Source organism: Pelophylax lessonae (assembly GCF_965119305.1).
Source record: "Pelophylax lessonae genome assembly, chromosome: 1".
Classification (NCBI taxonomy): domain Eukaryota; kingdom Metazoa; phylum Chordata; class Amphibia; order Anura; family Ranidae; genus Pelophylax; species Pelophylax lessonae.
This window is the reverse complement of record NC_138768.1, coordinates 216933343-216960740: the sequence shown is the minus strand read 5'-3', so window position 1 is coordinate 216960740 and position 27398 is coordinate 216933343. Positions and strand designations below refer to the sequence as shown.

Here is a 27398-nt window from a genome sequence, read left to right as displayed (position 1 = left end):
GCCTTGTCTCTCCATCCTAAATTACAGCCTAATAAAGTAACTTACATACAGTAGTTGTGTTTCAGGTCTTCACAATATTTCTTGCTATTGTCTCTGAAATAATACGCTTTAGTTTTTATTTCAGGGTAAAATCTGCTTGGTCTCTGCTTTTTACGTTACATTACACATTACAGCCTACTAAAGTTGCTTATATAGCGTTCATCGAGTCTGTACATAAATTCTGGTTATTGTAACAAAAATAATAGTCTTATTTTAATTTAATAGTAAAAAATGCCTGGCCCCTCCCTATTAAATTTTAGCCAAGTTAAACTGCATAAAACCTGCCTTAGCTCTCCCTCCTAACTTGCAGCTTTATAACGCTATTTATATACTGTAAACTGCCTGTACAATATTTCTGCCTATTTTCTGGGAAATAATACTCTATTTTTTGAGAACACCTACCCTGTCTCTTTCTCTGAAACTGAGGCTTAATAATGCTGCTTATATAGTGTGCATTGACTTTACAATATTTCTGGCTATGTTTCAATAATAGATCTATATTATTTAATATATTTATTTTCAATGGCTTTGAAAAAACATATCCCTTTACTGATCTGCTTTAAAACACTGTTGTATCGTTTAAAGTGGAAGAAACACCTAACTGTAACTCTTATTAAAATGTTCTCTAACCCCTTCTCCTACCTATCCTACCTAGTCAATATAAAAAAAGACCTCTGTCTGTTTTATTCTGCTCTGGTCTGGTCACACGCTCCTGCTGCTCTGGCTTCCCTGTGTCAGTAAGCATCTGCTGCAGAGGAATTAAAAGCAGTGATGACACTGGCTGGGCCATGGGAGCCTACAGGTGATGTCGTGGCTCTTAGAATTCCCAGCCACTGCCAAACGCTCCTATACACAGGGGAGCCGGAGCTGCAGGTTCTTGTGATCTAAACGGAACAGTTTAAAAACTTGTAAGTACGCTGAAACACCTTTGAAACACATTTTTTCATTATATCATCAATTCCTTTCTCCACATTGTCAGCTGTTTTACATCAGAGAAATATGTGCAAATAATGCCAAGAGGTGGCGTGTCATTCATTACAGTGGTAAAGTTCAAAAATCGTGCTTGCTGCAATTTATAACATTTTTGAAACACAGAATCTGAATCCTTAATACTCAAGGCCAATTTCTGTTCAACCCCCGTTGAAGGAAGGTTAAGATCCGAGCACCCAAGAAGGAGCGAGGAGGAACCCCAATATACTCACACCACGCAATGTACGTCTTCCATGTACGATGACAGATCTTCCTAGCTTTCAACAGGGTAGGAATCACGACTCAGATAAACCCCTATCCTTAAGCACCTGGTGTTCAACAGCCAAGCCGTCAAAGCCATTGACTGTAAAGCAGGATTGAAGATCGGTCCTTAGGACATAACATCTTCCCTGAGAGGAAGTTTCCAAGGAAGGTCAGGGATCAGCCGCACCAGATTGGCGTACCAAGCCTGACGATGCCAGTCCAGAGTCACTAAGATGACCGGAATCCCTTCTGCCTCGATCCTGCATAGAAGTCTGGGCAGAAGCTTGAGGGGAGGGAAGCCGTAAATCAGCCCATACTGACCCCATGGAGCCACCAGCACCAAAGGATCCCTTGACCAAACCACAAACCTCTGCACCTTTCTGTTGAGCCGAGATGCCAATAGATCCACCTCGGGGGGTTCTCCACCAGACATAGCTGATGAAGCACCTTCGGATGAAGGGACCACTCCCCATGGTCAAACACCTGCCGACTGGGATAATCAGCCTACAGATTTTCCACCCCGGGAATGTGTATGACGGAGAGGGCTGGAAAGAACCATTCTGCCCACCTTAGAATGCCGGCTACCTCCAGAGCCGTCTGGACACTTTTTGTGCCCCCTTGATGATTGACATAAGACACGGCCATGACATTGTCCAATTGAATGCGCACTGGACAACCCTGAAGACAATCTGTCCAATGATCCAGACACAGTCTGATCGCTTGGAGTTCAAAGACATTGATCGATAGTCTGGATTCTTCCAGCCTCCAGATCCCCTGAGCAGAATGCTTGCCCAGGACCCCTCCCCAGCCGGCCAGGCTGGTATCTGTGGTGACCACTGTCCAATACAAGGGGAGAAAGGATTTTCTCAGCCGAAGCGCCGGAGAACAAAGCCACCATATCAAGGACTCCCTCGTTTCAGAGACTGCGGACTCTTGTCCCATTTGGTTAGAATCTCCCTTTGCATGCAGCTCATATAAATCTGTGCAAACAGAACCGCCTCGAAGGTAGACACCATCAGGCCCAGCACCCGCATGCAAGTCCAGTGGGACAACCATCTGTTAGACAGCAGGAGGCGAATTGCAGCCGGCAATTTTTGGAGTTTGTCCAGAGGAAGGAGCACTCGGCTAAGGCCGAGTCCAGAGTCAGGCCCAGATAGTCCAGCTTTGTGGATGGAGCCAGAGCAGACTTCTGAAGGTTCAGAATCCAGCCGAACTCCCACAGAGTTCGTATTGTGATCTCCAGGTTGTCCACCAGAGCAGAGGGAGACTCTGCTCGCAGCCCAGTACCGCGATCCCCCATTGGCATAACAAGGCTAGCCCCGGGGCTAACAATTTTGTGAAGACCCGAGGAGAGGCGGCGAGACCAAAGGGTAACGCCACAAACTGATAATGCTCCTCTTCCACAGCAAAGTGGAGGACTGGCACATATTGGGATTTGTAGTTAGGCTTCCTTGATATTATTAGAGGCAAGGAAATCCCCCTGACGCAGGGATGCCACCATCGTTCGAATGGACTCCATTCTGAACTTCTGTACAAAGCAGTTTAGCTCCTTGAGGTCCAGGACTGGACGCACTTTGCCTCCCTTCCTGGTGACTGTGAACAGGTTTGAGTAAAAACCCTGAAAACGTTCTGAAGTCTGAACCGGGAAAATCACCCCTTGAAGGAAAAGGTCTTGTACCGCCCCAAACAGGACCTGTAAGCGGTCTGGGGACAGAGCGAAACTCGATCTTGTAGCTGGACCAAGTGACTTTGTGGACCCACTTGTCTTGCACTAGGGAAGTCAATGGGTTCAGAAACCAGCGAAGACGTCCCCCCACCCCCTAAACGGGTGAAGGAGCCTTGTCCATGATCCTGGAGAAGCCTGATCTTGGCTTGCCAGATCAGGTTAATTTGGATCCTCCTGAAGAGGCCCTTAAAGGCTTTGAGCTCTTGTCAGTCGACCCTGAGGGACAAAAAACTTCTGAGCTGAGAAGGAGGGACCACGTCTATGACAAGGTTTCTTGCCCATAGTAGCCTGTGGAAGGAATGTACTCTTCCCCCTGTGAGACCTTTAATGATATTATCCAGGGTAGCTGCAAACAGGTGATCTCCTTGGAAAGGAAGATCAGTCAAAGCCTTTTTTAAAGTCTGATCCGCAGACCAGCACTTGAGCCAAAAGACACGCCGAAGGACCACTGCCAAAACAGAGAGGTGAGCCATCAGGGGAGGCACATCCAAAGAGGAATCACAGATAAACTGCAGCTCCTGGACCAGCTGGTCCACCAGCTCAGAAAAGGCAGGGGAGAGCTGTTCGCCCTCCAGGTCACAGTCTAAGAGCTTAGCCCACTCAGTCAGAGTTTGGGACACTAGGGCAATGGGGAACATGGGCCTCACTGCCGAACCAGCCAGAGTGTACATATGGCGGGCCACAGCCTCCACCTTCCAGTTAGCTGGATCCTTAAAGGCTGGGGACTCTTCAACCAGAATCATGGTTGCCTTGTTTAATCTGGAAACAGGAGAGTCCACCACCGGCGGCACCACTTAGGGACTCCATGGAGACGCTTTGGTCGTCACCCCTCTTTAGCGACAATTCTGTCAAAATAGGCAGGAAAAGGTAACACCTTTGCCGCTCTGGATGGCTCGTGAGTGCTAAAGGGTAGCTGCATCCTCCATCTTTAGGGTCTTACGCACAGATACAATTAGTGCATCCACCAGCGCCTTTTTGTGCACGGTCGCAGACTTGGAGGAATCATCCTCACTATCAGAGGATTCCAGGCACGTGGTTGCAGACCCAGCAGGTTGACCCAGGTCCGCGGCAGCTGAATTAGTTTCAGGATCTGATGATACAGATGAGGCAGGGAAAGGCAGGGGGCACTTTTTGCTAGCCCATCACCCGCAATCCTCAGAGGAACACAAGGGACTCCAGGTTAGGGCATGGATGGATGGCTAGGACCCGGAGGGCCCCGCAGCCTCAGAGAGGGGATCAGGTGGGGAAATGTGCCCCAAAGACTCCATGAGTCACCAGGGGGACCCCACAAAAAAGTTTAAAAGCACTGCTAAGGGACAACCCCCCCCCCCCCCCCCCCCCGCGCTGGCAGCACCACCCAGTCACCAGGCAAAAGCACAAAGCGCTCCTCAGCAAAGAGGGAGAGGACACCACCAGACTCACCACCTGCAGAGACAAGCACCTGCAGCCACCAGGATAATCTGCACTACTCGTCCTGCGATCGGGAAGTAAAAGTATCCAGAAGTCAACACCAGGGGATAAGGAGGGGCTGAAATCGCCGCCCAAAGGGCTCCACTGTTATGGCCGCTGCTATTTTTCAATGGCAAACCATAGCAAAATGGCCATCGGACTACACAAACATGGCCCCTGTGTATAGAACACACAAGCCTACAACAAAGTGGCGGCCCAGCGTGGCACCACGAGGCATACAGAGAACCAAGATTGGGAGACCAGGCCTCAAGGACAGATCCAGGCAGGCTGAGAGGCCCTGGAAGGACCCCCCACCAGGTACAACCCTCCCGCACAGTCGATTGTCTGGTTGCCGGTGGCGCACCCAGGCCTCCATCGCCAGTCAACGCCCTGCTCCCACCCCTGGAGAGTGGCCAGACCACCCAAGCAGCCCCAGCGTATGTTGAAGGAGGAGGGTGCCTGCGGGAAGGAGGGGAACCCGAGGTCTGAACGTCCCAAGGAGGGGCCCACATCCACCCCAAAACCCTCCAGGGGGAGAGGGAGACAGCTACTCACCATACCAGGAACTGGTGGGCACCACTCCAGACAGAACCCCTCTCCATCGAAATGGGGGGGGCCCTTTATAAATTACCAAGGTAGTGAGACATTGACTCCCATCTGATTTTTGCTTACTGAGCTATTACATTAGGCAATATATTTATTTTTAACTTGTATGTACCTTTACTATCAACAGGAATTTTGTATCATTATCTATTTATTCATTAATTTCTATGAGTTTACATATCAGTGTGTAGCCGACCAATTAGTCTGAAAGACACAAATTTCATTACGATTTAACACTTTGTAGCCCATTATGCCACCAGTTTTGTGCTGTTTCACACACACACACTGCAATCTCGGTTGCTGCTCGTGAATTTGGCCAGTATCATTATTTCCCGATCAGGTGGCTTTCCACGCCCAGTCTCCAATCTGCCCTTGGGTCTGCCATCTGACAGCTTAATTTTTACCCCATCACTGGGGGGTGGGTTAGCCTGACGACAGAGACTGGGCCTCAAAAACGTGTTGCGGCCCGCCCCCCCCCCCCCCCTCGCTTGTGTTAGCTTGTGTTGGCTCTGTCAGTGGCTTGCGAGAGCTCCAGACACTTCCAATGTTTCATCCCAGAGAGGCGGGTTCGAGCGTGTTGTACAGTGGTCTTCCACCTGATCATGTCTGCATGGCTACCCACACTATCCCTGTATGCTGCGCACAAGACACCTTTATGTGAGTGTTTTTTTTTTTTTTTTTAGTGTTTTAAATAAAGTGTTACTGCTTTTAAAACTCATATTCACCTGGTGCCCTCCATTGCTGTTTTTTTGTCTCATCCGAGGGAATTCCTACTTCCTGTCTGAGGAGCTGCCTGTGATATTGTGCCAGTCATCCCCATCTGCCCATGATTCATCCCTTCAGGGATTTCGCCCTTGACTTCCTTTCACCATCAAGGCCTGTATGGACCTTATTCATTTTTAATCCTAGTTGTTTTTGTTGAACGATACATTTATCTCCATCACTGTCAGTGAGCGCTGACTCACTTTCTACTTGTTAATTTGTGATATATTGCATGTTTTTTAGCTGATGTCTTGCTTTCATGTAGAAGTGATCTGAGCGACTGTAGAGCCATCCAATCACTTTTACGCTACCAAGAAGGGCCAGTATACCCCTGCTGCCAGTTGTTGTGGTTCCAGGGCTCTAGTTCCACTGTTCCCCAATGCTAAGACCAAAAGTTAATCCTAAATTGATAACCTGTAAAAGACTTGCCATTTCATGGGTATGCAAACGTTTAAGACTTAACATGTTTTTTTACTGTTTACTTGATGAAATCCTGCCTTTTATATTGTACCAAAAAACTGGGCATTGTATTTTGTTTGTGAGCTCTAAAGTTTAATAAACAGCTGCACAAATATTGTGCAATATAAACAATTGCAACTGTCCCTATTTTATTCAACAGGACCTCCACTTTCAAAAGAGAAATAATTGTTTGGGAGTTTAAGCAAATTTTCTAACAAAAAATACAGATTTTATCATGTATATAAAAAAAATTAAAAATTCTCCTGTCCTTCAATTGATTGAACAGTAACTCCACTTTCATTGGAAAAGAATAGCAAATAAATAATATAACAAATAATATTGCTATACAAGCCATATTGTAACCGAATGTTTTTAAAAATGGCCTTTCCTTTTCAATTCTTAGCACTGTCGTTTTCTGTAAAGTTTAATGCAATATAGCAATGTGAAGGCATTCTGTATACAGTTGGTGTGCAGAACTTGCCAAGAAATGTAATTTCCTGCTTGTATAATTGGCTCACTGATTTTCCCAGAAGTCTACACAAAGATACGTCAGTTAATGGGGAACCTCTGCAGTTATAAAATAATTTTTGGTGGGTTACAGACCCTGCAAATTCCTTATTAGAACACAGTAAGTGAATCAGCTGATTGATAACGAAAAATTAACTTTTCATATTTACTTTTCACATTGACAAAACCAAACAAGCAGCTTTTTCTTCAGAGAAACAACGTTTGTTAAAATCCTTGCAATGTACATGGATCAGCCAGAGTGTACTGTTTTTTCTCAACAAAAGTGCAGTTACTCTTAAAGTACTTTTATTGTTTGTTTAGAATATTCAAAAACATTACTGTGCATAATTTGGACAAAGGCTCACTAAGATAAGTATAAATTAGAAACGTATCCATTTCACATGCTCAAATAGCCATTATGAAGAGAAGATGTCCTCTCATTTGGAATTTAATATATAAAAATAAAAAAATATTTGATTTTTCTATGGCTTTAATCTACTCATATGTCCAGGTCTTCGCTATTTATATTCACCACTGTCTCTCTCATAACATATAGCCCCTGTAGACCTATTTTGATAATTTTTCACAATGCTACTTGAATTTTGCAACAAGGACCTTCTAGTGTGTGCAGAATGGACATCACAACGCTTGCCTGATATCAAACTTTATATACTAAGCATTAACCTAGTCCAATATTCAATGGAGAAAATGTCTTATCGGTGCAAGGTTGGGGAAAAGGGATTGGGTTCTATCTCAAATGCACTTACAAAATGCTTCCATTTCTGCCTTGTGAAAAATTTATTGCAGAACTGCCAAGCCTCGAGTTAATTTGATTTTTTTTTATCATCCTTGCTGAGAGTTTTATCTCATCTTAATAGTTCAGCTGCTGAAATGGGATTCAAATTCAGGCCAGATCCTCCTTCTTGGGAGATGAGTAAGGGAGGAAAAGAGAGAAGAATATGAAATTGCTCTCAGGTAGAACAAGAATGGCTCAGTCTTTACTTTTCCTAAACAGGGAAATCAATCACCTCGTATTAAGTAAAAGAAAAAAAAAAAAGCATTTCACTTCCACTCTCCTGAAATAACATGTTTAACTCTTCATATTCTTATACCTTTTGTTCTAGGAGAATGTTCTGAAAAATTGGACCAATGTCCATTTGTGATAACACATTTCAGAATGTAAATCTTGTAAGTAATGTCTAGCCCCCTAACAAAAAATAAGCACAATATTAAAAAAAAATACAAAAAAAGGAAGCATAGAAGAAAAAAATATCCTACATCCCAGCTTTCACCATGCTCATTTGGGCAATAGTGACAATATTCAGCTTCAAATCTCACATTGCACTGGGAGGTATTTTTGGGGGATCTATGATTATCAGTTCTTCAAGGGTCTTAAAGGAAGGTCTGTGAGTCTGTGACGTCAACTTCTTCCAGGAAATCTGAAATCTGGGTGTATCGTAAGTATTTAAATGTTTTTTTTATGTGCTTCAATTCAATTCAGTAGTGGTATACTTTTAATTTATGCAGGGTAACCTTTTAGTATTAGAATATTTATACCAAGAAAGAGGAATGTATCTCATAACTTTTGAAAAATAAAATCTTGAATTAAATAAAAGCAAAACTATCAATTAACTTAACTTCTACAAAGGGTTTAGTTATTCTATTTCCATCATGCTTAAAAGGGAGTTATTTTTTAGAAAAAGTAGGATCACTTTGGTATTGAAACAGGAATGAATGTTTCTGTTTTCAGATCTCATTGTGCTCAATACTGATTTTTTTTATTTGGAAAGAAAAACAAAACATAGGGCAGAATTATGAACACCCATTTAACAAAGAAATGTAATCTAGTTATATTTTGCTTTCTCTTGTTCTTCCATCCTACTTCCATAAGCATACTAACTGCATTTTTTATTAAAACTTCTTCACTTTTTTAAAATACCTTATTTTGAACCAAGTGATGTCATCAATCGGTCTCTGTGCTTTGCTATTCAATGCAAACAGACCATGGCTGATGGAAGAGGTTGTTGATGGCTTCCTGAAACATGACAGTACCCTGCCTCTCAAGATCCCTCAGTTCTGATGCAAGCAGTAGGCTGGCTCCTGGGGGAAGCTATGCAAATATCAAAATTATTTCATGGGTGTGTGTCTGTCTGGAGTACTAATTGTTCCTAGACAGATTGAATCTGCATGCGGCCAGCCCTAGACAAGGTCCATATGTGATGCTGAGCCTCTATGCATGATTTAAAGAACTAAAATACAATAAATGAAAGAAGCAACCCAAGCATAGTTCAACATAGTACAGCTGTGCAAGGCTGAGACTAAAGCTGGAGTTCAGCTTTAAGGGTTTGTGTTTAAGTCTTTTTTATTTTTTTTCCTTGTAATTTATATTACTGTTAATTTTCCTTTCTTTGCCCATAATGCTGTCATGGGTAAGGACTGGCCCTGTGTTACCAGTGGGAAGAGAGGATTTCCCTGAAGTTTGGAATCTAGAGGTCATCCAGTCTTCATCAGGAACTTACTTGATTGCATGATGCTGTCTGGTCTCAACCCACAGATGTGAGTGGGAGTCACCAGATTCTTACAAATGTCTCTACGTAATAGTTGTTATATATGGCTATCATCTTTCATCAGAATTAAACTTCAGTATTAGAAAGAATTTCAGAAGCAATGATATCAATCATAAGCTCACCATATGGGACATCAACATCCACCTGACCCAGGAGTAATCATTCATCCAAATTGAAGTGAGTAAAAAGCAAAAGTTAAAAAAAAAAGGGCATGAGCAATACCATGACAATGGATGAGGAATGAGTAACAGGCAATAAGTCAGGAGCAACAAATAGCATGGGATAATTGATAAACAGTGAAGATGTACAAACAGTTAATATTGCAGTGACCACTATGGAAAAAACACCAAGAAAGCATACAAAATAAACACAAGCAAATAATACGAATTATGAATTAGTTAACCATCAATAATAACTCAGGAGGATTGTATCATGTAATGCTGTATTTTAGCTTTACATTACAATAAAACACTCATCTAAGCTGCACAAGGCTACCTTTCCTCCAAACTGAAACTGATAAATTCAGAGTGATAATCTAATAACAATTAGGATTTCGACAGATGTCCAGCCACCCACTGCTCTCAGGGGAGACCTTAAGTGTGAAGTTGGAAAACCTTTTCAGGTCTTACTGTTCTTCTAAAAGGAGAACATTGGGCCAGTTGTGTTTTCCTAATCACTCCACTCTAAATAAGTAAACACAAGCATTTATGTACCTTAGAGATCCAATCCCAATGCAGGTGATTGCCATTTGCCCTGCTGGATGATTGCATAGCAGGTAAATACAGGACAAAAAGACTGCCCTTAAACATGCATAGTTCCTTGGTGACTTGTCATGGGACAACCAAAGCCTTTGTTGGATCATGATATTTGAATGACATGGAAAACAGTTTAGCCCGGTGCACATAAAGGATTGCACGTGCTTTTAAGTGTACAATACATGGATATTAGCCTTCAGTTTGTCCAAATTTTGAATTATAATGGAGTTTTCCTGCAAAATTCAACCCTTATAAGCAGAAAGTTCACACTGAAGCATGTTAGGCACAATAGGAAGGACACAGGTCTTAAAAAAGGTTTAAACATAGGCTAGCTGGCTGATAAGGGAAAATACATATCATATGGCATGTCTACTGTAATTCCTGTGAATTAGCACATTCCATATCTTGCAAAGATTAGAATTTATTACAATGTATTTAATGTGCAGGGGCTATTGAATTCACTACAAAACAATTAGTGATGGTTGACTGTGGGAAAACAGTATAGATGATAATCTATAAAAAGAATCAATACAGTATCTACAATTATCAAATTAGCACTATGATTATGATTTGCCTTCCTCTAGGTCATCTGGGATTTCTGAAGGATGCTAGTTAAAAAAAAAGGTTTTTTGAAAGATATTTTATTTTAACTTAAAGAGGTAACTATATAAATCCAGAATTATGTACTATAAATATAAGGGTGGACCTATATTGATGAAAGAATGATGGGTGGTGGGAGATCTGTCATTGCCACAACCTCCACATTGTTGGTTCCAAGCTTTGGAAAAAAAAGGGCTGAATGTGTAGATGCGGGTTCATTCTTTTCTAACATAGATTGCTCTTGAGAAATGTTTTTCATCATGCTGTTACTGTCTAGATAACCCTTAGGTCTGATCTGAAAAATGGAATAGCTTTCTATCAAAGAGCTACTAAGGCCGGCCATACACAGTTTGAATCTTGGCCAGTTCAGCAGGAACTGGCCGAGATTCGAACTGTTAATGGGCAGGTTGAATGTACCCAGTTGATTGATCAATCAACTTGGGTAAAACCAGGCTGCTGGATTCTCTTTCAATAATCACTGTCTTCTCCCAACAGACAATTGCTTGGCAGGAGGGATTCCCCTGTCAACACTGTCTGTGTTGACAGGGGAATCCTGCACATTTCTTTCCTGCAACTGGTGGTTACAGGAAATAAATTTGCACCATGTATGGCCTGCCTTAGTTATGAATTTTTGCAACTGGTAGCCTTGAGAAACAAAGGTTTTGTTCTAAATACTCCAGGGTGGAGCTAATCAGTGATGCAAGGAGTACAAAAAATGTGCAAGTAATTATTTTGTACATGTATTATACCCTATAGTGCACTATATTCTTATATGGTGATATTACAATACTTAAGTTATGTTAAAGGGTACTTTTGTTAAGTATGTTAAAAATATTTATATTTGTTCTGATTACATTTTGAAACAGACTATGCGTAACTTTATATTTCAGTTTTCAACCTCAGGCTACTATGGTTAAGCAGGTGCAGAACCATTGAAAAATGTGTGTCTCAAGGATGTTTACTGAAGTCTATACCTACTTCTGACTATAGTACCATCATTTTTAGCACCAAGAACTTGATACTAATATAATACAATAGTAAGACAATTGTATAAAAGCGCAACCCACGCCTCCTAATCGCAGCCTCTTTCTGTTCTGTCCAAAGGTCAGAGTGACAGGATACCACAGAAAATCTCACCAGTGGGGACACAGACAGCAATAGAAAACCTGACAGCAGTTTTGACTCTTCCCATTCTATCCTAACCATTTTTTTTCTGAACACAGTAAAAAAAATATATACTTTTTTTTAATTAGAATTGTACTGCTGTCTGCACCTGTCCTTTTGACTCTCATTTCTTCTCTAATCTTGTCCGGCTTTTACACAAATAACAAGTGATGGGTCACAGACAGTAATAAAAACTGAAGTCTAGCTAACTAACTAGTTGTGCAATACCTTCTGAAGGGTTGGTCTAACATCAACCAACAAAAACAAGTGTTGCTCCTAGAGCCAATTTACACCAGATGCGCTGACAAGGCATTCAGTACTTTTTTTCAGCGCAGTGTAGTGGAATATAATCCATTGCATCTCACTGTGCTGTGGCCAATAGGACTTAATAAAATAACACTCTGTGACATTTCAATAGTTTGCACAAAAAAGTAAACAGTGCCTTCCATCGCACACCAGTGACAGCGCAGTAGTGCACACTGTTGATGTGAATGGGCCCAGTAATCAATTGCTCCAATGTAGGCCACACTTGTAAAAACACCTTGACAATGGAAGCAGGAACACTTTCAGAAATGGTGGGAAGGGACAACGCTCCCCTCCAGCAGCTCGCTGGTGTCTCTCGGGCTTACCGTTACCGTTGCTCGCCCGAGAAACAATCTGAGGGTGCCACTGGTTGGTCACAGATGCCATCAAAAAGTAGATCATCTATGATCCCCTCTTTGGCCTTGGAGGACCAGAGTGACGTCCTGATGTCACTTCTGGTCTAGGGTGGAAAGAGCAAAAGATCAAAAAAATGTTTTTTTTTTTTTTTTATCTTTTGCTTTTAAAGGTAAAGAAGAGATTTTGGGTCTTTTTGACCCCAGATCTCTTCATAGAGAGGATTGGTCATCCCTATCTCTATTACAAGGGATATTTACATTCATTGCAATAGGACTAAAACTAATAAAAAAAATAAAGGGACAGTTTAAAAATAAAAAATAAAATAGGAGAAAAAAATGTAAAGCGCACAAGTGAACACATATGTAAACGGTATTCGTACCAAAAAAATTGTGTTTGAAAAGTTGCTGCATAAAAACCGTGTGAAATAAAAAATTGCAACGATCCCCACTTTATTCCCTAAGGTCTCTGGTAAAAAAAAAAATATAGAATGTTTGAGAGTTAAAAGTATTTTTCTAGCAATACTGATTTAAACCCGGAAACAAAATGTGCAAGAAAAGGCCTGGTCTTCAAGTGGTTAACAATAGGTTCCTTTTGCTGAACAGAAAGACTAAGAGCCCCTGAATTTTTTATGCACACTTGTTGTGGTGTGGCATACTTTTTGCTGATCATAAACTTTTTGAGATTTTTCTCTTTTATATTTTTTGGAACTGCTAAAAATCTTAATCTGTGCTAAGGGAAATCTGAGAATGTATACATAAACAAGAAGTAAACAGGCAAAGTGTTCAGTTAAGTGCTGAAAGGATGTTCTGGGCATTAAATTAATTCATTTCTCAAATTAACTAGTTAAAAACATTTGTAACAAATACACATTGTAAACCCAGGAGGCACAAGTCTGATTACTTTAGCATTTCGCAGATGCCATTTTCTGGGTTTTTCTATTTCCTTTTTGTAATTTCTTCTTATGATTAATACAGAGCCACGTTACCTGTGTTTGATGGAGTTTCCCAGATCTCTTCGTGGAATCTGTGGAGACCAGCGAGGCACTGATAGTGTGTCTGAAAGCAATAAACCATAATGAGTACAAGACCAATAGCATCCCACACCTCACACCATAAACCCAATTACTTGTACAGAATCAATGATTTAACTCACAGACTATACACCTTATATACTGTATGCATTTGATCTGTTATCAGTGAATTCAGCATAAGTTCAGGTATCCCATTGCTGTTATGATTTTACAATACTAGCTCAGGGATTCCATAAACATTTGCTAATCTCATTCACCACAGCTAGCCATTTTGATACATTTTCAATTTGATAATGTTCTAAAATTAGGAACAGATCATTACTAAATTCATCAATATTAGCTGTACGCTCTATTGAATACTCTAGCTTTGCGCTGCTACGTAGAGTATGCTACACAGAAACATTGATTTTTTTTTTTAAGGCTTAAACTGTAAGTGCAGAATAACTTGACTCACTTAATGCTGTCATAAAGGACAAAAAAAACTCTATAGGCCCAGCTATGATTTTTTTTTATTAACTTCTGAAATTAATATCTATGCAACATTAAAAATCACTGTTTAATAAATATAAACACAATTACTGAATAGTCTTTTCAATTTTCACATCATAAAATATCTTTTTGTGGGAACTATATTACAACTTTTCTACAGATGTACTGCACTCCCCTTTTTTATGTATCTAACCCACACAACATAAAATTTAGCCTTTTTTCTAATAATAAAAATGTTACAACCCAATTATTACACACACCTTTAAGCATTTCAATAAGAAATCAGCAAGTTGCTCAATGACGTCTACATTGCTATTGATAAAATAGTTACCAGATAGGGAAACAGGTTGATGTATGGCAGGGGTATTATGATCAGGGGTGATAAGGGGGTCCGGTATTTTTTTTTTTGTGCTATACTTCACATCACAACGCCCCCTTCACACCCCAGAGCCCTATTAGCATCACAGTCCCTCTTAATATCACAGTCCCCCACTTCATCTTACCGTTCCCCCTTCTATGTCAGATTTCTTCAGATTTACATTTAAAAATCTTTATAGTTTTTCCAGTAAAAAAAAAACCCCATCAGTTTCCAGCAGGAACATTTCTATATGGCATTGTTCTATCAAGAAAAGTGTTTGCACAAGACCAGTTTTTGCTGTCTTCTGATACAATGGGAAAAAAATACTACTGTTTTATATTTGGGGTGATGTTAAGCTATTGCCATTGATCTGTCAAATATTGGACCCAAGCTATGTCACTGTTTATATCAGCTTCCCTCAATTTATATATATAATGTATAGCGAGGTTGTTGGTTTGGTTTTGCTTCACTGTCGTGTTTGATAATAACTTTTGCTGTGTTTATGTTCTGCTGGTGTTGGATTGGTGTTGTGTGTTGTGTGCATCAATAAACTTTGTTTTAATCCTACTAAGTCTGCTTTCAGTTTCCTACGTACAGCTACACCCCTACTACAGCTACACCTCGTTCATATCACAGTCTGCCCCCCCCCCCCCTTTCGGGTCCAAGCCCTGCATCCTCACATCACAATCCCTCCTTTACATTAATGTCTTCAGGCCTCCCTTCACATCACAGCACTCTCAATCACAGTCCCAACGTTTTACATTAGTGTCCTTAGAAATAGGTAGGTGGGCCCCATGAACTTCTGTGGGGCTCTACTGAGTAATTGCAACCAGGAGACATAGGGCCTGTGGTTCAGAATGTAAACAATCCCCGTAGGCCGGAGCTGTTGCATCAAGGGAAGTATGCATCTCTGGAGGGGGGGAATCTGTTAGGTCAACTTAAAGGGGTAAACAAGAAAGTGCACTCATCCTTCAAAGACCCGCAAGTACAGAAGATACCTGATAATGTGCCAGAAATTCACTCAGCTCTTTCCTGTTGTGGGACAGGAGAAGGTCTTAAATGTACAAGATACAGTTCAGCTTTGCCGATTTGTCTTTTGTTAAACTATTGAATATACCCTGCTCTCCTAATATTCACAACATAGGGACTAAATGTTCTGTAGTCAAAGATAAGAACTCAGTGAAATGAAACAGAAAGGACACAGAACAGCTCTAGATTTCTGATAAGATCAACAGATATTCTTTTGAAGTTATTAACCAATTGCCCTCCGGAAGATTTCCCTCCCTCCCTTCATGACCAGGCCATTCTTTGCGATACAGCACTGCGTTACTTTAACTGACAATTGCTCAGTCGAAGGATGCTGTACCCAAATAAAATGTATGTCCTTTTTTCCACAAATAGTGCTTTCTTTCTGTGGTATTTGATCACCTCTGCGGTTTTTATTTTTTTGCACTATAAACGAAAAAAAGGCTGACAATTTTGAAAAAAAAAACAATATTTTTTACTTTATGCTATAAAACATCCAATAAAAAAAATTGAAAAAAAATCAAATTTCTTTATCAGTTTAGGCCAAATTGTATTCTGCTACATATTTTTGCTAAAAAATATCCCAAAAGTTCAACAGAGAACTTAATCCAAACCTATACATCAAAGTTTAATATCTAATCTCATACACACTCTATGGCCCTTCCTTTGCAATTATAAAAAGTTTGATATTTTTATGTAAGATATACAAAATGTACTAAAAGTATTGGGATGCCTGCCTTTACACGCACAAAGCAAGGTCCATAAAGACATGGATGAGCGAGTATGGGGTGGAGAAACTTGACTGACCTGCAGAGAAACCTGACCTTAAGCCGACAGAACCCCTTTGGGATGAAATAAAGCACAGACTGCGAGCCAGGCCTTCTCGTATAACATTAGTGCCTGACTTCACAAATGGGCTTCTGGAAGAATGGTCAAACATTCCCATAGACACACTCCTAAACATTGTTGACATCCTTCCCAGAAGAAATTAAGCTGTTATAGCTGCAAAGGGTGGGCCAACTCAATATTGAACCTTACTGACTAATGGGCCATACACACTATAAGATTTTCTGAAGACTTTTTCCTTTAGACTTACCAAAACCATATAATATGAGGTCAAACCTAAACACTTTCAATTTGTATGCAATCTGGCAGGCCCTTGCACTACATAGAAAATGTAAATCTGAAGGAAAAAGTCTTCAGAAAATTTTATAGTGTGTATGGCCCTTAAGACAGGGAGGCCATTAAAGTTCATGTGCATGTAAAAGCAGGTGTCACAATACTTTTGGTAATATAGTGCATGTAGGTGTGTGCATTTGTCTCTCCACAGCTTACACCCCACTAGTTAGAATTAATGTAAATGCAGAACTCCAACTTAGAACCCCAGAAAATATAGTTATACATTTTATTTAGATTAGGGGTTCCTCAACTTTTTATTCTGACCGAAATAAGTAAAATGTTGCTGCGCTGGGACTGAAAAAAGGCAATTTTACCAAAATGTCATAGCTATATAATAAAAAAACAGTCACACAAATTGTAATATAATGCAAGTCTAAATTCATAATACATCATGGGAGAAAATGCACATGAGAACCACTGCAGAACAAAGTTTATGTAAACCGATGATGGGATGATATCTACAGCTACTGTCTTACAAGCTGATTTTGCCTAATAGAAAACTACTCTTCCACAGTTGATATACTGTTTTTTATGCTTGCGGTCTTACCATTAAAAAATTCAATGGGTTTGTTTTGTTTTCATTCTGTATGTGTTTAGTCAAAAATGCCCATTTTAACTTGTTAAATTTAAGGCTTTTAGAACTTCTCCAGAAAGCACACATGGCAGACAGTCTTCTCCATTACTGTAAGATTTAGTAAAGCTAAGTGAATCTCTTCAACTTATATTTTTGTCTGGTTGGTTGCCTCTGTCCCCTGACTTACACACACTCCAGCTTCTGATACACATCTGTGTTGTTTTTCAAAGTCTGGGTGCAACTAAAAATCCCAAAAATCTTATTGGATACAAAGTCAAGTGGCTACCCATCCCAAATACATCTACAACCCAATTTGGTTCCTGACTTATAGTGTAAAAAACACTGATGTAGATATACAGCATACATTAGTTTATAATCGCCACAAACTGCTACTGCTTTGTTTTTTTTACCTGAATTAGACTGGTTTACCAAAAGAGAAGCACACAAAGATTTTGGGCAAATGTCACTCCACTTTTGTTTAATAAAAAAACAAACCTCTCTTGGTGATCAATGTACATTGCAAAGACTTTAACAAGCTATGTAGTGTATTCCTACTCTTTGTTGCTGTGAAGAAATGGCTCTTTGTTTCACCAGACTGATGGCATGCTTATCTGGAATGGGAGGGTCTGGTTCATTAAAATCAGGAAATGCACTTTCTGTGTTCACATGAGAAAAGCTGCAGTGTCTTTACCCCTTTAGAAGTGAGTATCTCACCAAAACTTACATCCAATCCAATCCAATATTGCGTTTCGGCCTTGTTCCTTGAGCAGGGAGATTTCTCCAGATTCTCGAAATCTTTTGAGGATACTATGTACTGTAGATGATAATATATTTAAGGTCTTTGCATTTTTACATTGAGGAACATTGTTCTGAAATTGTTTGACAATTCTTAGATGCAAATTTTCACAGACTGGTGAACCTCTGCCCATCTTTACTTCTGAGACAATGTGACTCTCTAAGATTCCCTCTTTTTACCCAAAAATGTTACTGATCTGTTGCCAATTAACCTAATTAGTTAAAACATGTTCTTCTAGCTCTTTCTTGGTAGTGCCACTCACTTTGCCAGCTTTTTGTTGCCCTTCCCCATCTTTTTTTTAGGTGTGTTTCTGCCATTCATTTCAAAATTACCTAATTTTTTCTTAAAATGGTACATTTTCTCAGTTTGAACATTTAAAATGTTTTCTCAAATATCAATAAAATATAGGTTTATTTGATTTGCAAAGCATTGCAAACTGTTTTCTGTAGATTTTACACAGCATCCCAACTTTTTTTGAAATTGGGGTTGTATATCCACATCAATCCTATCTCCACTACCAGGAACACTACTGGGAGTTGAGAACATACAGTACATGTCCCCTTCCACCCCTACTATAATATGGTGCCTAGGACCTGAGTGACCCATCGTCTCCCCAAGGCACTGTCAAGTGGGGAGTGCATATGCTAATTCAAATAGTGACCATCAAAAAATACATATATGCATATCAAATGTAGGAGGTCTCTGGGCTGCATGTGCACCTGTTATAATGCATTCTGGCAAACATTTTTCCATTTTCCTCTGTCTGGTTTATATTATGGATATTATTTTATTATTTATTTTAAGTAAATATATAAATATCCAGGCAAATTGCTTACACTGTATATACTGTATATATATATATATATATATATGTGTGTGTGTAAATAAATATATATATATATACACATTGGATATAAAAAAAAGGAGGTTTGGGGTGCACCCGCGCTATGGATAGCAACACAAGCACTGAACCAACAGTTTTAAATGCAGAATGTGGGGATCAGATGGTTATGCTGCCTCCAACTTACCACAAGGGTAAAGAAATGTGGGGGTTTTGGGGGGTGTTGGTATGGGGCGCTACCACCTTGCACAGCGAATTGCTTCGTTGTATGTGATCCAAAAATGAAAGTGCAGACCGCCCCAGATGACGTCGCAGTGACGAAACGCGTAGAGCGGCAAAGCAGCGTCAACGTCACTTCCGGTTAGGTGGCTCCAACCGGTGGAACGCGGAAATACCGCGCGGCCGAACACTGGAGACACACCAAACAAGCTGACGGTGAACTTCCTAACAGTGAGTCGATGCTAATTTCTTCCCTCAATATTGTACTATACTACGCAATGGAAGCTCTCTTGGTCTTTTGTATACTGACTCCCTAGATGCAAGCGCAACTGTATGCACGGAACAACCAGCTCTCACAGGCATCAGGAGAAGGGAGACACAGTATATTAGAGTGAGAAGGGAGAGGACTTTTGGTAAGTGCTTTACCCACGGTATTAGCACTTCTCACTCCTAACACGCGCAACAGGCGTTTTTACTTTCTCACTTTACACTGCATAGTGTTTTGTAATATTCACCACGGATGTCAGTTTCCTCTTTCAAAGGAGGCCACAATAAAGTATCTATTGATCACCTATATTGCACTTAGCACTTTTTTGCACTGGTCACTATATGATTGTTTACATCCGATGAGTGATACATACACGGTACAATCCAATTGATACACGATTACTACCGTTTTTATAATTTTAATTTAATTTTAAATCTGCACTGTATTGCACATTTAATATTTGCACAACACCTGTTCACCAACAAGCACTGTGCACTTTCATTTTTGGATCACATACAACGAAGCAATTCGCTGTGCAAGGTGGTAGCGCCCCATACCAACACCCCCCAAAACCCCCACATTGGATATAAAAAGTCTAGACATTTTCCACCTTTAATGTGACCTATAAACTGTACAACTCAGTTGAACAACAAACTGAAATCTTTTAGGTGGAGGGAAGTAAAAATAAAAAACTAAAATAATATGATTGCATAGGTGTGCACACCCTTAAACTAATATTTTGTTGAAGCACCTTTTGATTTTATTACAGCACTCAGTCTTTTTGGGTATGAGTCTATCAGCATGGCACATCTTGACTTGGCAATATTTGCCCACTCGTCTTTGCAAAAACACTCCAAATCTGTCAGATTGTGAGAGCATCTACTGTGCACAGCCCTCTTCAGATCACCCCACAGATTTTCAACCTATTTCAGGTCTGGGCCATTCCAAACCGTTATTCATCTTCTTGTGAAGCCATTCCATTGTTGATTTGGATGCATGCTTTGGGTCATTGTCATGCTGAAAGATGAAGTTCCTTTTCATGTTAAGCTTTCTAGCAGAAGCCTGAAGGTTTTGTGTCAATATTGACTGGTATTTGGAGCTGTTCATAATTCCCTCTACCTTGACTAAGGCCCCTGTTATTACAGACAGTGTGTGAAATTAGGCATTCTATAGAATTCACACATTTCACACGTTGGCTGTAACATATATATGACATATTTGAAGTGGATGTAAAGGGTGATGGCTTTTTACTTTATGCGTTCTTTGCATGAAGGTAAAAAAATCTTCAGTGTGCAGCTCCCCCAGTAGCCCCCCTAATACTTACCTGATCCCCATCTTGATCCAGCATTGTGTACGAGAGCAGTGGCTCTGCTTAGGTATCTGCCTCCTCATTGGCTGGGACACAACAGCAGGAGCCATTGGCCTCTGCTACTGTCAATCACAGCCAGTGAGGGGGGGGGGGCAGGCCTGAGCCACGCTCTGTGTGTCCCACAGACACACAGACAGTTTAGGACCGAGCACCCATGAGTGGCTCCAGAGCAAGCAGCTCTCGGCAAGGGGGAGAGTCCACAAGTGCTTGCAGGGGACCCAAGAAGAGGAGGATCGGCGCTGCTCTTCCACTACATGGAATAGATAAGTATGATGTGCTTATTATTTCTAACCACTATAAATAAATGTTTCCTATTAACCACTTTAAGGCTAGGTTTATTTTTCTGCAATCAGATTTTGATCTGATTTTCAGTGCAATTATATACTGCAATTTGGATGTGGTTTGCATATTCTATGGGGACAAAATTGCACTGGAATCACACCAAAGTAGTACAGGAACCTTTTCCAAAATCCCGCTGTGCTAAGTTACATGTAAACCAGCACCATTGAAAACAATGTGATTTCCATTGTCATGAGATTCTGTGCGACTCAAGTTACATCTGAAATCGCACCAGTGTGGATGGAGCCTTAGTCATAAACTGGGAATCTTGCGTCAGCTAACTAAAGGTTTTCTGCATTGTTTTACTGTTACTCTGTATTATCAGTTTTATTTGCATTACCTAATCAGCAATATTTTATCTCCACTCAGAACACATACGCACAGCTGCATGAGTCAGAGGAGAGACAGGGTCTCTTTCTTCTGTATTCTCAAAGCAGAAGTATTTATTCCCATTTAGAAAAGAGGAGTTATCTAGTACAAAACTAGTGTTTTGCTTTCCTACTGTATTAAAAGAGAGAGTCTGGCTTTAAAATTTGTTTTAACAAAGACTCCATTGAAAGCTCTGTATTATTAAATGGTGCATATACAAGTGAAGAAAAATAATACTTTACTAGGGTCTCTTTTACTTCTATATGGACGATTCCATGCATACAATCCTGCAAGAACTAACTAATCCAAGACATATACAGAAATAATTGAAGCCATAACACTGCCTTTGATAGCTCCAGCATTATGTGCTGCACATGCTTGCTTGTTCCAGGGAAACCCTACCGCCTCAATATTCATCACTTCCCAAATTCTGTTTGTCAAGTGTGTTGCATGTTGTTTGCCAGGTGTGTGTGGGGAAGTAACTTGGCATTCTCGGTGTTAGTCCACATTTTAACACAGCCTAGCATAGGTATAAATGGAGGAGGATGGGTGACAGCCCTATTATCATAGGTGACAGCAAAGTAAGACCTCTCGTTGACAGATGACAGGTCCACGTTTACTTTCTCTGCATTCGGAGGTAGAGGTTGAGAGACAGCATCAGCCATCAGTCTGATCCTCTTGTTATGGTTATGAGCCTAGAGCAGAGGGGACAGACATTATGCAAAAATAAAATGTAGATATAGGAAGAAGGTCTCTAATATATGACACCAAACTGCCCATTGTCAAAGTGATAGGTGACAATTCCACCTTTGGAAGTGTGCACTTAGTAATCTATAAAAAGCTGCTACAAACTGCTAAAAATAAGATATGGAATAACTGCAAATAGGCTTTTCTGACTTGACCACAAGAATAATATTCTTCCTGCAACGATACTGAATTATGGACCCTGCTGTGCTCCTCCACCCAGAAAGCAACAAGGCTTTAACTATGTTTAAAAGAGCTTGATCATTAGAGAAATCCAACTGCACACTGTTAACTGATGGTATATATCAAAAAATAGCTGTGAGAAGTATTCATTAATAACACAGTGTTTTCATGAATAAGGTAAAGACCAATGTGGGAGGTAAAGGATCTAATAAAAATTAATCTTTCACTGGGCATCCTGCAGTTAACATAAATCAGGTAGTAACTGGTTACTGGCCTTTGCATTTTACTTTAGCTTTTTGCTTTTTCGCATTGACAAAAGTCACCCGTAACCAACTTATATTTTTCAGCAATGCAACATCTGGGCTCCCACCCTCCATACTAAAACTCCACATTAAAGTGTAAAAGAGAAGGGTAAAAAAGTAACTGAACTTTCATCACGCCTGCATTTCAACTATGGAGATATCACACTCTTTTTGGTGAAATCCTGGGAATGATAGGAATCCCAAATCTTACAAAAAGATACACCAGAACTGGCATGAAGCACCTCCTTGTGAGATCTGGCATACTTGGGGTTTCAAGGATCTCACCAGAAGGATTGTGATGTCACACTCTCCACTGTAGAAAGCAGGGGGATGTACATTTTTTAACTTTTTTTCAACAGGTTTTTTTTTCATACAGGTGCATCTCATAAAATTATAATATCATCAAAAAGTTTATTTATTTCAGTAATTTAATTCAAAAAGTGAAACTAATATATATTTTATATAGATGCATTACACATGGAGTGGTATTTTTCAAGCATTTCTTTTTTTAATTGTGATGATTATTGCTTACAGTTCGTGAAAACCCAAAATTCATCTCAGAAAATTAGAATATTACATAAGACCAATATTACATACAGTATCTCACAAAAGTGAGTACACCCCTTACATTTTTGTGAGTAGTTTATTATATCTTTTCACGTGACAACATTTTGCTACAATGTAAAGTAGTGAGTGTACAGCACGTATAACAGTGTCAATTTGCTGTCCCCCTCAAAATAACTCAACACACAGCAAAATTGAGTACACTACTCAGTGAAAATGTCCAAATTGGGTCCAATTAGCCATTTTCCCTTCCGGCGTCATGTGACTCATTAGTGTGTGTTAAATTTGGTGTTATCGCTCTCACTCTCTCATACTGGTCCCTGGAAGTTCAACATGACACCTCATGGCAAAGAACTCTCTGGGATCTGAAAAAATAATTGTTGCTCTACATTAAGATGGCCTAGGCTATATGATGATTGCCAAGACCCTGAAAATGAGCTGCAGCATGGTGGCCAATGTGGAGTGTTGTCAAGAGGAAGATGAGAGACAAAAGACCCAACAACGCAGATGAGCTGAAAGCCTCTATCAAAGCAACCTAGGCTTTCCATAATACCTGTGCAGTGCCACAGGCTGATCTCCTCCATACCACACCGTGTTGATGCAGTAATTCATGCAAAAGGAGCCCTAACCAGGTGCGCACTATACTGTACATGGGCATACTTTTCAGTAAGCAAACATTTCTGTATTAAAAATCCTTTTTTTATTGGTCTTATGCAATATTCTTGTTTTCTGAGAAACTTAAATTTGAATTTTCACTAACTGTAAGCTATAATTATCAAAATTAAAAGAAAGAAATGCTTGAAATATATCACTTTGTGTGTAACATATCTATATAAAATATTTGAATTTCACTTTTTGATTTGAATTACTGAAATAAGTTAACTTTTTGATGATTTTCTAATTTTATGAGCTGCACATATAAATGTAATGTTTTTTACTGGGGGTGGGGGCCATGAATAAATATGCTGGCCTTGCTTTTTAATGCATGATTACTGAATGATAAATATTGCACATGCTATCTCTCCTAGCTTTGCATTCTCTCACTGATCATTTTCATACTCTATAGAAGGTTCTCATACAAAAACAGACAAACTTACCCCCACCATCCTTTTTACTGAATATTCTGTACATGATTGGTCAGCCTAAACCTGCATTTAATATTACTTCTATATTCTTCTTAAGCCACAGCTCTTACAAGTTTGAATGATTAATACACACATACCAAGGTTACTTTCATAACACAGACAAGCCATTCTTATTATTAATGCTGTTTTACCAAATGTATTTTCCATTGACTTATACAGTATTACAATTGCCTAGAAGCACTGAGCAGAATGGAAGATAGCCCCAGCAGCTGGCAATTTATAACCCAGGGACACTTTCCATATGTACACTGTAAATGGAATATCAGAGTTGGGTAAGTCTCAGCAAAAAGTAAAGTTTTTTCATACTGCGGTAACAAAACAAAACGTTTATACATCAGCATGTACATGGAATGATACTGTATGTTTCTTATATGACAAATGATCCTTTAGACTCCATTCACACTGCCGCGACTTGTGAGGCGACTTGTGTGCCCTCAAGTCGCCCCAAGTCACTTGACATAACAAAAGCAATGTTAATCAATGAGTGCCGTCTTAATTGACACTACTGAAGTCGCTCCAACTTCTGAAAAGGGTCCTGTACTACTTTGAGGCGACTTGTATCCGACTTGTCCCATAGACTTCAATGGGAGTCGCCCTCCTTATCTTATTTGAAGCGACTTGTGATCTGACTTTCCATTAAAATGGTCCTGAACCAGAAAAAAAGATAATTTTTCTTATAATTTTTAGTAGCACAGGCATATGGCTCCGCTCCACCTGGGCGTTTTTGTTGCAGGCATTTATCGGGCATATTTTGGGCGTCTTTGGAGGCAGGCATGACTTTTTTTGGATTTAGTGTCTGGGGGGTCTAAAAAGTGTACCTGTGAAGTTTCAGCTCTGTAGCATGTCCAGAACCAGAAAAAAAAGATAAATTTTCTTATAATTTTTAGTAGCACAGGCATATGGCTCCGCTCCACCTGGGCGTTTTTGTTGCAGGCATTTATCGGGCATATTTTGGGCGTCTTTGGAGGCAGGCATGACTTTTTTTGGATTTAGTGTCTGGGGGGTCTAAAAAGTGTACATGTGAAGTTTCAGCTCTGTAGCATGTCCAGAACCAGAAAAAAAGATAATTTTTCTTAGAATTTTTAGTAGCACAGGGATGGGGCTCCGCTCCACCAGGGCGTTTTTGTTGCAGGCATTTATCAGGCATTTTTTGGGCGTCTTTGGAGGCAGGCATGCATATACTGCTATATATATAAGTTATTTAGCAATTTCTATTTACCAAATGAATTGCATTTCCATGTTCTGTGTACTGTGGGAGACCAGATATAGTGAATGCAGGGTCCTGGGTTTAGTAACACTTTAAGGCAACTGTGTAATGAATAATGCATCATTAAATTTATTTTTAAAGCAGTGTAACTACCTAAATTTGATTTGGTATCAGCTAGGGGACCCGAACTTCGGTCAGTAATCAAAAAACACCATTTTTAAGCCCTAAAACCCAATAAATGCCCCTAAAAAGTGCCTAGGGTTCTTGGTCATGCCCCATTAACTATTAATCACACAAAAAAAGTTCTTAAAAATTGTCATTTTTGAGAAAAAAGCCAATTATTGAAAAAAAAAAAAAAGAGATTTTTTGATTTTGACTTTGGATTTAGTATCTGGGGGGTCTAAAAAGTGTACATGTGAAGTTTCAGCTCTGTAGCATGTCCAGAACCATGAAAAAAAAAAAGATAATTTTTCAGTAGAACAGGGATGTGGGACCCTCCTTTAACACCTATATGATCTTTTTTTCTGGTTCTGGACATGCTACAGAGCTGAAACTTCACAGGTACACCTTTTAGACCCCCCAGACACAAAATCACACACATAAAAGTTCTTAAAAATTGTCATTTTTGATAAAAAAACCAATTATTGAAAAAATTAAAAAAAAAAAAAGAGAGAGAGATTTTTTGATTTTTACTTTGGATTTCAGATCGGGGGTCTAAAAAGTGTACATGTGAAGTTTCAGCTCTGTAGCATGTCCAGAACCATAAAAAAAAAGATCGTTTGTATTAGAAAACTTTCAGCACAGGAGGTTGGCTTCGCTGCTGTAACACCTTGCCGGTTTAATAGAAGGCATTTTTTTGGGTTCTTTACAGTCAGGAAATACATCTGAACTTGTGTATAGTGGTACTGTGCACAAGTTCTGATGTTTTGCCTGCCTCCAAAAACCCCCAAAAAATGCCAGCAAAAACACACCTGGGCATTTTTTTTTTTGACGCTAGCGTTTTTTTTTGCATTTTTTGGGGTTCTTTTGAGGCAGGCAAAACATCTGAACTTGTGTATAGTGGTGTATATACACACATACATATATTTATATACACACCTAGACATATATAGGTGTGATAGTAGCAGAAATATATGCTTGCGCTAATGAAATCATTTACAGTAATATATTTCTGCTACTATCACACCTATATATGGCTAGGTGTCTATATACATATAATTATGTGTGTATATATACCACTATACACAAGTTCAGATGTTTTGCCTGCCTCAAAAGAACCCCAAAAAATGCCAAAAAAAACGCTAGTGTCAAAAAGAAAATGCCCAGGTGTGTTTTTGCTGGCATTTTTTGGGAGTTTTTGGAGGCAGGCAAAACATCAGAACTTGTGCACAGTACCACTATACACAAGTTCAGATGTTTTTCCTGACTGCAAAGAACCCAAAAAAATGCCTTCTATTAAACCGGCAAGGTGTGGAAACCGAGAAGCCATATTGGTGATCTGAAAGTGTTCTAATACAAACAATCTTTTTTTTATGGTTCTGGACATGCTACAGAGCTGAATCTTCACATGTACACTTTTTAGACCCCCCAGATACGAAATCCAAAGTAAAAATCAAAAAATCTCTCTTTTTTTTTTAAATTTTTTCAATAATTGGCTTTTTTTTATCAAAAATTACAATTTTTAAGAACTTTTTTTGTGTGATTTTGTGTCTGGGGGGGTCTAAAAGGTGTACCTGTGAAGTTTCAGCTCTGTAGCATGTCCAGAACCATAAAAAAAAAGGATTGTTTGTATTAGAAAACTTTCAGCACAGGAATATGGCTTCTCTGCTGTAACACCTTGCCGGTTTAATAGCAGGCATTTTTTTTGGGTTC

The 27398-nt window shown here is 39.8% G+C and overlaps 1 protein-coding gene across 2 annotated transcripts in view; it reads right to left on the bottom strand.

Moving 5' to 3' along the window:
- Positions 1–27398, bottom strand: part of KSR2 (kinase suppressor of ras 2) — a gene marked incomplete at its 3' end in the record, with an annotated part of 683082 nt that overhangs the window by 254799 nt on the left and 400885 nt on the right. For both annotated transcript variants that reach the window (XM_082252187.1, XM_082252188.1), the window contains exon 6: positions 13510–13579. In XM_082252187.1, coding sequence (XP_082108313.1) covers positions 13510–13579 — 70 coding nt within the window. The remainder of the gene's footprint in view (positions 1–13509; positions 13580–27398) is intronic.